Below are 11,011 nucleotides of genomic sequence, written 5' to 3'. Positions count from 1 at the left end.
GCAGAGCAGTGTAAATACTGTAAACAATACTTTATTGGTATATTACAGGATGAGTCTTTGTTAGAAAGTTACAGAATATATGTCATGTATTTTACAGGAAAAGCTCTTTTTTCATACTGCAATTATTCTTCTCAAAAGACACAATGTAGAAAAGTCTGGAGAAACCAACGGCAACAGTCGTCTCCCTGCACACAGTGCAGACTGAAAAGCATCTAAAAAGCTTCACTACGTTAAAGGACACCGCGGTCATGTCTTAAAAAATGTCTTCCAATTTCTACTTGATACATTATTTTCTTCTATGCTAAGGTCAAATATATTTTGTCGTCACACAAAGATTAGTAAAAGATAACTATTTTCTGATCTTTTCAGATTTCTCAGCCTCATCGATTAGACATGATTTCTTAAAGGATATTGACTGAAAAACATAGATAAAAGATCAAAGTTGTAAAGTCTATAACTTGTAGCCCAGTCCAGATCTGCTGATGTGGCAGAAGAGCGTCATGGCGAAACACATTCCCAGCACCTGTGGACCAACAAGAGGAAACATGGTGAATTGTAAAAGACAGATCATCTGGGAGAAGAGATGTATACATTTGATGAGCTGTTCCTATATGAGACAACCTCAACATTCATGTAGCATTTGAAACAGAAAAAATGACTGACTCCATATGTTCCCAAAAAAAACCATTTCCCAAACTGGGATTAATTAAGTCGATTTTATTGTATTATCTTAAAGCTATTTTAAATTGAGATGATTTGGATATCCCTTAGGGATAAGGTGAGAAGTTCGGTCATCAGGGAGGGACTCGGAGTTGAACCGCTCCTCCTTCGCGTCGAAAGGAGCCAGTTGAGGTGGTTCGGGCACCTAGTTAGGATGCCACCTGGGCGCCTCCCTAGGGAGGTGTTCCAGGCACGTCCAGCTGGGAAGAGACCAAGGGGTAGACCAAGGGGTAGACCTAGGACCAGGTGGAGGGATTATATCTCTTCGCTGGCCTGGGAGCGCCTTGGGATCCCCCAGTCAGAGCTGGTTGATGTCGCCAGGGAAAAGAAAGTTTGGGGCTCTCTGCTGGAACTGCTACCCCCGCGACCCGACCACGGATAAGCGGGAGAAGATGGATGGATGGATGATTTGGATATTCTATTAACGCTGCATTCAATTATATTTTGGCGCACCACAAGTCTAATAAAATAACATGTTTGATTGTATACTACGTTTTTCCATGAGAAAATACTTCTGATCATCTTCATTAGGTTTTTTTTCAAATGTGTAGCATCTGTGGTCAATGTAGCAAAATCATTCAACATGTTTTCCTTTTTTAACTCAGAAATGAGGTTTGCTTTTGTGTAAATTAGGTCTATTGACCATACATTTCAAAAAGAAGAGTACAACTTGTGGTAAATGGAAATAGAGTTGTATTTCTAATTCATGGCAGTACCAGCTTCCGTACTCTGCAGCCTTTCTTTACTTCTAAACAGACTAACATAGCAGCATCTTTCTGTGAGATCAATTGCATCTTAGATTAACCGAACATAAATTGACAAATAAATCACTTATGTTGTAAAGCCTGCTGACTCGACACCCCAAGGCGTTCGTCATTCCGAGTGGAACTTTCATTATACAGTCCTTCCCTAATTCCCTACTTTTCAACTTATAAACAACCTACTTATATTTTGTATGGAGAAGATAACAAAACAAGTGTATTTATTTTGTATGAATTGGAAATAATTATATGGTAAATATAACCACCATCAGTTTACCTCGATAATGCAGAGGACGATGACAGAGATCCCGGTGGTGAGGAAATTATCCTCAAACAAAGTCTTCAGCGTCACCAAACAACCCTGTAGACAGAGGGAAATGCAAAGGTGAGGCATCTGGCACTTTACCTGACCTCTGACCTCTGCAGTGTGTCCAAACAAGCCTAACTTCATGCTGTTGCTCAGGGAAGGCAAGGGCCCTTTCTCATTTAACTAATTTCCCCTCCTCGAATCCTCGGTCCTCCGGTAGTGACCCGGAAATGAATTTCAGCGCGCCATGTTGAAGGACATCTAATTTCTCTAAATGCACATCGAGGACCGAGCATCGAGGAGGCTCTCTGGAGCAGCTATAACCGAGGATACACTGATGGGTCCTCCACGGATCCTCCGCGGATGTATTTCCAGCAACAGTGATGTTTCAAAGAGTCGTGACGCACGGCCGGACTTATCTCAGCCAATTCAAACCTTTATTTAACGAGATTGGTCCCATTGAGATCATAGATCTCTTTTTCAAGGGAGAGCTGCAGCATATAGGTTCCACATGAAACATAAAACAATAAAGGACATTATACATTATATTTACAGGATACATTTACATAGTTATAGACATTTACAAGTGCCCATAGTATCAACGAGCATTTCATTTAGCCTAGCTTTAAAAACATGCAGAGGAATGAGATTGCTCAGTTTCAATTCCTGCTGAAGATTGTTCCAAGCAAGTGGAGCTGCACATAAAAGCTGTCTTACCTAAGACACAGTCCTTGCTCTTGGCACATCTAACAATACTACATCATGCGATCTCAGACAATAGCTGCTTGCAACTCTCTGTGTTATCAGAGAGCAGATATAATACGGGAGTTTACCCAACAAAGCTTTATAAATAAACGTGTACCAATGACTGAGCCTCTTTACAGTAAGTGATGGCAGACCTGCCTTGGCATACAGGGTACAGTGATGAGTAAGTGCTTTACAGTTTGTGACAAATCTCAGTGCGCTGTGATAGGCGGCATCTAACTTGTTCAGGCAATAGGCAGGTGCATTCATATACAACAAATCACCATAGTCCAGCACAGGTCAAAAGGTCACAGAGCCTTTTCCTGGCTTCAAAAGAGAAACAGGACTTGTTCCTGTAGAAGAAACCTAGCCTAACCCTCAGCTTTTTAAGCAGGTTATTGACATGAAGTTTAAAAGTAAGACAATCATCAAGCCAGATACCAAGGTATTTATAACTGGTAACCATTTTGAGTACTTGTCCTTGCATAGTAACAATATCCAAAACAGGCTCTGGTGTCTTTTTAGCTTTTGAAAATAGCATTACCTTGGTTTTGCTATTTGACAGCTCTGCATGCATCCCCTGGATATTATTTTATTAACTGCTTGAATCGCAACGCGATGTTTACAGTGAGAACAGCTGTGCAGTGTTTATAATATATATCACTCAATATAACAGGCCTACATTACTCTCTTTATTTGTACACTTTAGTTTAGTAGATTTTTAAAATAAATTATATGACAGACAAGCAGCCAGTGTAAAGACTTCAGAACAGGAGTGATGTGATCCACTTTCTTAGTGTTAGTGAGGACTCGAGCAGCGCGTTCTGAATCAGCTGCAGCTTTCTAATAGATTTTTTAGTGAGACCTGTGAAGACACCATTGCAGTAGTCGAGTCTACTGAAGATAAAAGCATGGACAAGTCTTTCCAAATCCTGCTGTGACATTAGTCTTTTAATCCTAGATATATTCTTTAGGTGATAGTAGGCTGCTTTAGTAACTGTTTTAATGTGACTGTTGAAACTCAGGTCAGAGTCCATGACTACACCTAGATTTCTGGCTTTATCTGTTGTTTTGAACATTGCAGACTGAAGCTCAGCGCTAACTTTTATACGTTCTGACTTGGCTCCAAAAACCATTACCTCAGTTTTATCTTTGTTTAATTGGAGAAAGTTCTGATACATCCAGTCATTGATTTGTTCAATGCACTTACTCAGTGTTTGAATTGGAGCATAGTCTCCTGGTGAAATGGTTATGTACATTTGTGTGTCATCTGCATAGCTATGGTAACTTATTTTGTTGTTTTTCATTATCTGAGCCAGTGGTAGCATGTAGACGTTAAAGAGAAGAGGCCCCAAGATGGAGCCTTGAGGTACCCCACATGTCATATTTGTCAACTCAGATGTGTATTTACCGATAGAAACAAAGTTTCTTATTGAAATAACTAATCATGACGGACAAACGCAGCTTATTATTGGGGTGGTTTTGGTGCAGTGGTTAGAGCGTTGGTCATCAGATCAAGGGGTGTTGGTGAACTCCAGTTCGAATCCCGCCTCGTCCGCCACTGCGTCAGGCCGTTGTGTCCTTGGGCAAGACACTTTACCCGCATTTGCTCCTGTGGGTAATGTCCGCAGCAATGACTCTTACATGTCTAATATGTGTAATGTGTACTTGTTTTGCTTTGAGCACCTGTAAAAGCGCTCTAATAAAAAAAAAATGTAATGCATTATTATTATTATTATTAAGCATTCAACTTAATCTTGTCGACAAAGTTAAACAATTGAACTATGAACCTTATGTTAACAACTGTACAATTAAGTTTAAAGTAAGTAAGTCAACATTTAAAGGTGTTAACTGGGTTGAGTGTTGTTTCTTAAGCTATTCATTTATTCAGCATGTTTGAATGGTGATATGCACGGTGGAAGATGTGTAAGAGGAAGAATTACCCAGATCTTGTAAGAAAAAGTAGAAGTACCAGAGTGTTGAAATACTCTGTTACAGTAAAAGTCCTGCATTCAAAATGTTACTCAAGTAAAATTAGAAAAGTATTAGCATCAAAATATAGTGAAAGTATCAAAAGTAAAAGTATTCATTGTGCAGATTGGTCCATTTCAGAATAATATATATGATATGTTTTATAATGATTGATCATGAAAGTGTTCTCAAAGCTGGTAAAGGTGCAGCTAGTTTGAATGGCTTTGTATACTGCAGGGTAGCTGGTGGATTTACTCCAGGTGGAACTAAAGTCTGATTTAACAATTGATTAGATTTCACATCATTCATCCACATCTGTAAAGGTATCGTAGTAAAAAGTAAAAAGTAGCATCAGATGGAAAATACTCAATTCAAGTACAAGTATCTAAAAAATGTACAGTACTTGAGTAAATGCACTTAGTTACTTCCCACCTCTGTTCCTTACCCTTGTGGCGTTTTTAACTGAGGTTAAGGAAAAGAGGTTAGGAGAAGCTGAAGGTCTACCTTCTCTCTGTACTTAGGCTTGGGGGTCCCGCAGTGGTCAAGGCAGCAGGAGTCCGGCACACTGACCTCCCAGTCCGTCCAGTTATGGACTCCACAGCAGTCGAACTGAAACAGATCATTCAGAGAGACAAAGTCCTTTATCAACAGACCAAGGTGACCTCGTATTCATTCACCTCCCACCTCGCAGGTCTCTCACCTTAACCTGGACATAGTCCCACTCACTCATGGTGATATTTCCAGTCTTTCCTTTGGCCAACTCCAGACCCTTGGTAAGATCGTCATTCACCATTGTAGCAATCTGAACAGTGAGGTGAGATTTGCAGGTCATGGACTGTGTGTGTGTCATCAGTGGTATGTTCACAGTGTGTGATGGACCTACCTCCCCCTCATACATGAGCAGCAGGCAGGCTGCCGTCAGCTCCACCAGCATCAGGAAGAACAGCAGCAGGAAGAACTGTCACACAATATGATCACTCTTTGAAATACACACCACATTTTTTTTTTACATTTTACTTTCTATATTATGCAAATTAGTTGGATGATGTATATGGCTCACTTAACTATGATTATATATAAAATGATAATATTCTAAAATGCAAACAAAATGTTGAAAATGGAGCCCCTACTTTGGGAAACACTGACTGACATTTAATATCTTAGTATAATTACATATACGTATGTTTTTACGTAAGTAAAATAAAATGAAACAAAAAATAAAATCACATAAAATGAATTCTAAAAAGTGTGATTAGGCCAAAGAATGTCTGTAAAGTGATCTAAAATAATTAATTAATAATGTTTTTAAATATTTGAAATTAGTTTAAAAAACGAAAAATCATTTTAATAAAGGTAACGCCGCGGTGTTAAATAAAACTTTGTGAAAGGACCCTCTCCACATAATATGTACTTAAAAGGGACCTATCATGCAAAATGCACTTTTGTACGTCTTTTATACATGAATATGTGTCCCCGGTGTGTCAGGGAACTCACCAAGTGTCAGAAAACACAACCCTCTCTCTTTTTCTCCATACCCAAATCTCTAAAAACGGGGCTGCAACAGATCTGATACAGACTGATACAGATTTGAAATATCTCTGACGTCAGAAACTAGGAGCTCCGGCCCCGCCTATATGGGCAACTCTCCACTTATCAGGAGCAGAGCCCTAGAGATACTCTAATAATTAGTATCTCTAGGGCTCTGGGGCCTCATTTATAAGGGATATACACTCAAAAAAGTTTCTACGCAATGTTTCCGATTTATAAAATACTAACTTGACGGGAAAACGTGCGGTCCTCCACACAAACTCTAACCCATGCGTACGCACTAAGCACAACAACGGGAGAGACGAGAAACTGCGACACCGTTGGCAGAAGGAAGAATGGAGAGAAATATGTGGAAATAATACCATAAATAAAATGTTACCTCTCATTTATCATATATGAAGAATTCATTTTCAAACATTGATTAAAGCCAATCTTAAAATGATTAAACAAACGCCTGTTTGAGACTCCTCAGTGCACACAAACACATAACTTGGAGAAATAAATAAATACGGATATGTTATTTAAAACCACCTCGAATATGTTGTGTTAATGTTATGAAATGTTTTCTCATAAATGATGCGGTAAGCAGGAGGACAGAATTACGTCTAAACTGACGCCGTTTTGCATTTCTATAGGTTGATACGAGCATGGTTTTATATACTATCATGTTTAATCGTGTGTTATGCCGTTTGCCAAGACTTAATAAGTCGCTCGTAAAACACAGGAGGTATGGAAGCTAAGAACACCATATGTGGTCAATTGTACAGCTAATATAACACAACACATTAGTTGTATTTCCTTTAACTGCTGTATATAGAGTTGCTGCAGTGGAGACGCTGCGCACAGCTGATCGACAGCTGGGACACAAACCACCAAATACAAAAACATAATTCAGATCCAGTCGTCATGACTCCACAACGGGGGGATTCCCCGTTCACTTCTTACAGTTTCTCATCAAGGGGGGGTCTCCTGTCCCCGGTACAAACACACTGCCTGAGGAAGGCTATGTGTATTGTTTTTGTCATTAACCTTTTTCGGACCATTTATTTATTTATTTATGTTGGTGACGATCCGACCTCCATGCTGCTACTCTGGTTCAAACGGCATCCACCAAACAATATGATTTATCTCGACCTCCCCAAAATAACCAAAATCTGACACGGTGTGAGATGTCTTTTTCAGCTGTTCTGTCGTCATTTCCTGCGATCTTCTTCATGCAGTCAGTCAGAATGAATGAATGAAGGGGCGTTTGTCACTGTCACTACCCGATCCGTCCCCTTGCCCGATCGGTACTGCGCATGTGCGAGATGGTCCGCCATATTGGACAACTCCGGATGGCAACCCAAGATGGACACTTGACATAGTGGCTTTTAGCAAAGCTCAAAAATAAAACGAGAGAGAGATGAGTTATTTTTATTACAACGTGACTTCACTATTATTTAACAACTCTTTTTATTGGGTTCTTTTATTTGGGGTTAAGTACATTGTCAGAATAAGTGAGAAATGGATTTAACTTCTGTTAGACAGCTATCATACTGAATACATATTTACTGTGAATGTATGCAAAAATGTATGGCATATGGCTGTCTAACAGAAGTTAAATCCATTTCTCACTTATTCTGACAAGTGTCCATCGTGGGTTGCCGTCTGGAGTTGTCCAATATGGCGGACCATCTCGCACATGCGCAGTACCGATCGGGCAGGGGGACGGATCGGGTAGTGACTGTCACTACCCGATCCGTCCCCCTGCCCGATCGGTCCGCCATATTGGACAACTCCGGACGGTAGTGACAGCGTTTCTTTGACTATTTATAGGCAAATATGGGCGTTACGTGAAGCCCGCAAAAGCTGCACCGCATTTCGAGTCGGTTGTGATTTATAAAGGGAAACCGGCGTAGGAAGTGCTGTACGCACTTTCCTCGCCGGTGCGAGGTGTGTTTGGTGAATCGGAAAATGTCGGAACATTTCTGTACCTATTTTTTGGATTTCTACTACGTAAGCAACCTTCCCACGTGAATCCTACGCACGGCATTATAAATGAGGCCCCAGATCAGGAGGAGACAGCCACGGCCGTTGCCGTTCGAAAGCGCTGGAGATGCTGTAGTACATATGCCAGGCCTGTAGGTGGCGCTGTAGTCTGCCACAAAAGCAGCGAAGAAGACTTCTCACAGAATCAGCCCATGCAAAAACAGGGCTAAAAAAGAGCAAATAGAGCAAAATGAGGCATGGCTAAAATGCATGATCTGTTTGGTATTTTGAAAAAAAAACTTCACAGACATGTTTTATATAGGTATGGCCCTAAAATATATTATTCAAATATAGCATGATAGGTCCACTTCAAAGTAACTTTTCCTAATAGAGAGGTGCAGGAACGAGTCCTAAAAACAGGAAGTGAGTTAGCATTTTACCACTTGAAGAGTTTACGTGTCTGAAAAACGATGGTTGTTAACAAGTGGCTGAATAGGACTACAGAAGTTGTCGAGGACGTTGTACGTCATTACGCCGAACACATAAACACTCCCACTAAGTTTGTTTGCCCCTGTTCTGCTTGAAAGCAAGTACCTGCGCTGTGTGTGCGTGTGTGTGTGTGTGTGTGTGTGTGTGTGCGTGTGTGTGTGTGTGTGTGTGTGTGTGTGTGTGTGTGTGTGTGGGGTACCGTCAGCAGGAGGCAGCGGTTCTCCTTCAGAGCTCCCAGGAAGCCGAGGAAGGACACGCAGGTGATGACGATGCCGCTGACCAGCAGCATGTTGGAGACGGTGAAGCTGGCCAGGGTGGGGGTGAGGGCAGCCATCCTGAAGCTCACCGTCATGTACACCCCGAGGATCAGCACCACCACACCACACAACTGCCACACACACACACGCACACACGCACACACACACACACACACACACACACACACACACACACACACACACACACACACACACACACACACACACACACATTTTACTGAAGTACACTACTTGAGTAAAATGTACTTAGTTACTTCCCACCTCTGTTAATTGCTTTTTTTCAGTGTGAGGGAAAACCTACTTACATGTAACAGGTTATAAAACAATTAATTCAATAACAATCACATCAAAATGTTAGGGATAACAAAAGGGTTATTACCAAATAAGTTCCTTTGTGTATAATATATTAAATGTATTCTCCTGCTGTAATCCAACATTCATTTCTGTTCAAATAAAGGCCTTGTAATAAAAGTTGAACAGTGTTAACTGATGAATACTGATGTCAGCTGCTTTAACTGTATATTCAGCTTTATTGCCCATGTTTACATATTTGATAGAAAAGTAATCAATGTTAGAAGTGACATCGTTTTGATTAAGTAATTCAAATAGTTACGCTACTTATAGCTATGTATTAGCTGAGCTACATCAGCCCTGCTTGATGAAAATAGATCCTGACGTGCTGCACCATAATGACGTGTGGATGTGAGGCTGGGTGTCTCAGACATACGTACAAAACAGAGTAAGTTGGCGAAACACATGATGTACTTCATACACTTGAGGCAGTTCTGAGCCATTCTGGAACCTGATCAGACCTGCAGCGAAGAAGAACAAAGTATCATGTTATCATGTACTGTATGTACAGTATTATAGGGTGTGTGTGTGTGTGTCTAAACAACATGGTCACATTGCAGGAAAGAAACGCTGACACATCTCACTTCCTGTGTATCCTCTCGGTTTATTCACAGAGAGTGCGTTTCAAATCTTTGTACCATTATCGACATTATGACATTAATCATTATTGATGTTGCCAAAATCATCTCAGGGTTTGGTCTTCTGTGGAAATGCTACAAGTTCCCCAAATATCAAATCAATGATGTTGTCCTCTGGGGACCACATTAAACATGAATTTATTCAGAAATGAATTGTGAATCCATCTTTGCTGTTAGAACAATAAATAAAGGGAATGTCGGAACTGAACATTTACTTACATTTTTGGTGACTAAACATTTACATACGATTCTAAAAGTCATTTTTTACAAGTTCTGTCTGTGATAATACCGTCAACACATTGTTATATTATAAAGACCAAAGAGAAGGAGGAGAGCTGATCTTCCTGTCCTCAGAAAGAACCAAATGAAGGTGAAGAATAAAGTTGATGTCTTACCAGCTTGGAGAATATTCAGTTGTCTCTGTTTTCTGATGTTGAGTGAGCTCTGCACTTCCCCTTCTCACACTTTGTGGGGCTTTCAGCACCTCCCTCTCACTTCCTCTTTCTCACCATTAGCACCACGGAAATTGATGACAGAAGTAGAGAGAAAACTGAAATAACTGCAGCAGTTTCATGCTTCATATTTATAGACAACATGTCGGAAATACCACCCGCTATAAAACAGTGTGGTCTGTCACTGTGTGAGGTCATCATGAGCGTTTCAGAGAAATGTCCTTATTATATTTATTCAAAAGCAAGGTGTAACTAAAGTCTGATTTAAGAGTTTATTATATTTCACGTCATTAATCCAAATCTGCAAAGTAACTAAAGGTATTACATACATGTAGTGGAGTAAAAGTACAACATTTACCTCTGAACTGTAGAGGAGTAGAAGTACAAAGTAGCGAAAAATGTAAATACTCAAGTGAAGTACAAGTACCTCAACATTGTATTTAAGTACAGTACTTGATTTACTTAGTGTAGAGTTATATTTGTATTTATTCATGTTAGCAAACTATGGATAAGCTTAAAATGGGAATCATTTGGGTAAAACTGTGAGCTGGATATGGGGCCTGTTGACATGTGTTTTTGAGGACAAAGGAAGATGGGGGAAGGTGAGAGCATGTCCTGATTTGCATTCAACTTAGATCTAGCTACAGTGTTTGTGATATTAAGAGAGGTCCCTTGGGTTTCTCTGGTGGTTATCAACAGTAGCAGTTAAGTGAATACTGTTCAAACAATACCTGTGTTTGTGTTTTATATTGATTTCTATGTTTTATCCTTTCATAAATGTAAG

The 11,011-nt window shown here is 40.1% G+C and overlaps 1 protein-coding gene across 1 annotated transcript; it reads right to left on the bottom strand.

Moving 5' to 3' along the window:
- Positions 1–11: 11 nt before the first annotated feature.
- zgc:64051 (leukocyte surface antigen CD53) lies at positions 12–10,336 on the bottom strand. Its single transcript, XM_034208326.1, has 8 exons — positions 10,171–10,336; positions 9,518–9,598; positions 8,708–8,896; positions 5,387–5,461; positions 5,204–5,305; positions 5,008–5,112; positions 1,759–1,842; positions 12–523 (listed from the first exon to the last, which is right to left on the bottom strand). The coding sequence occupies exons 2-8, from the start codon at positions 9,578–9,580 to the stop codon at positions 452–454; spliced, it is 690 nt and encodes a 229-aa protein (XP_034064217.1). The 5' UTR covers positions 9,581–9,598; positions 10,171–10,336; the 3' UTR covers positions 12–451.
- Between the last annotated feature and the right edge of the window lie 675 nt (positions 10,337–11,011).

This window comes from Gymnodraco acuticeps, unplaced genomic scaffold, assembly GCF_902827175.1.
Source record: "Gymnodraco acuticeps unplaced genomic scaffold, fGymAcu1.1, whole genome shotgun sequence".
Taxonomy (NCBI): domain Eukaryota; kingdom Metazoa; phylum Chordata; class Actinopteri; order Perciformes; family Bathydraconidae; genus Gymnodraco; species Gymnodraco acuticeps.
Note: the sequence above shows the minus strand (reverse complement) of the source record. Positions and strands in the feature narration are given on the sequence as shown.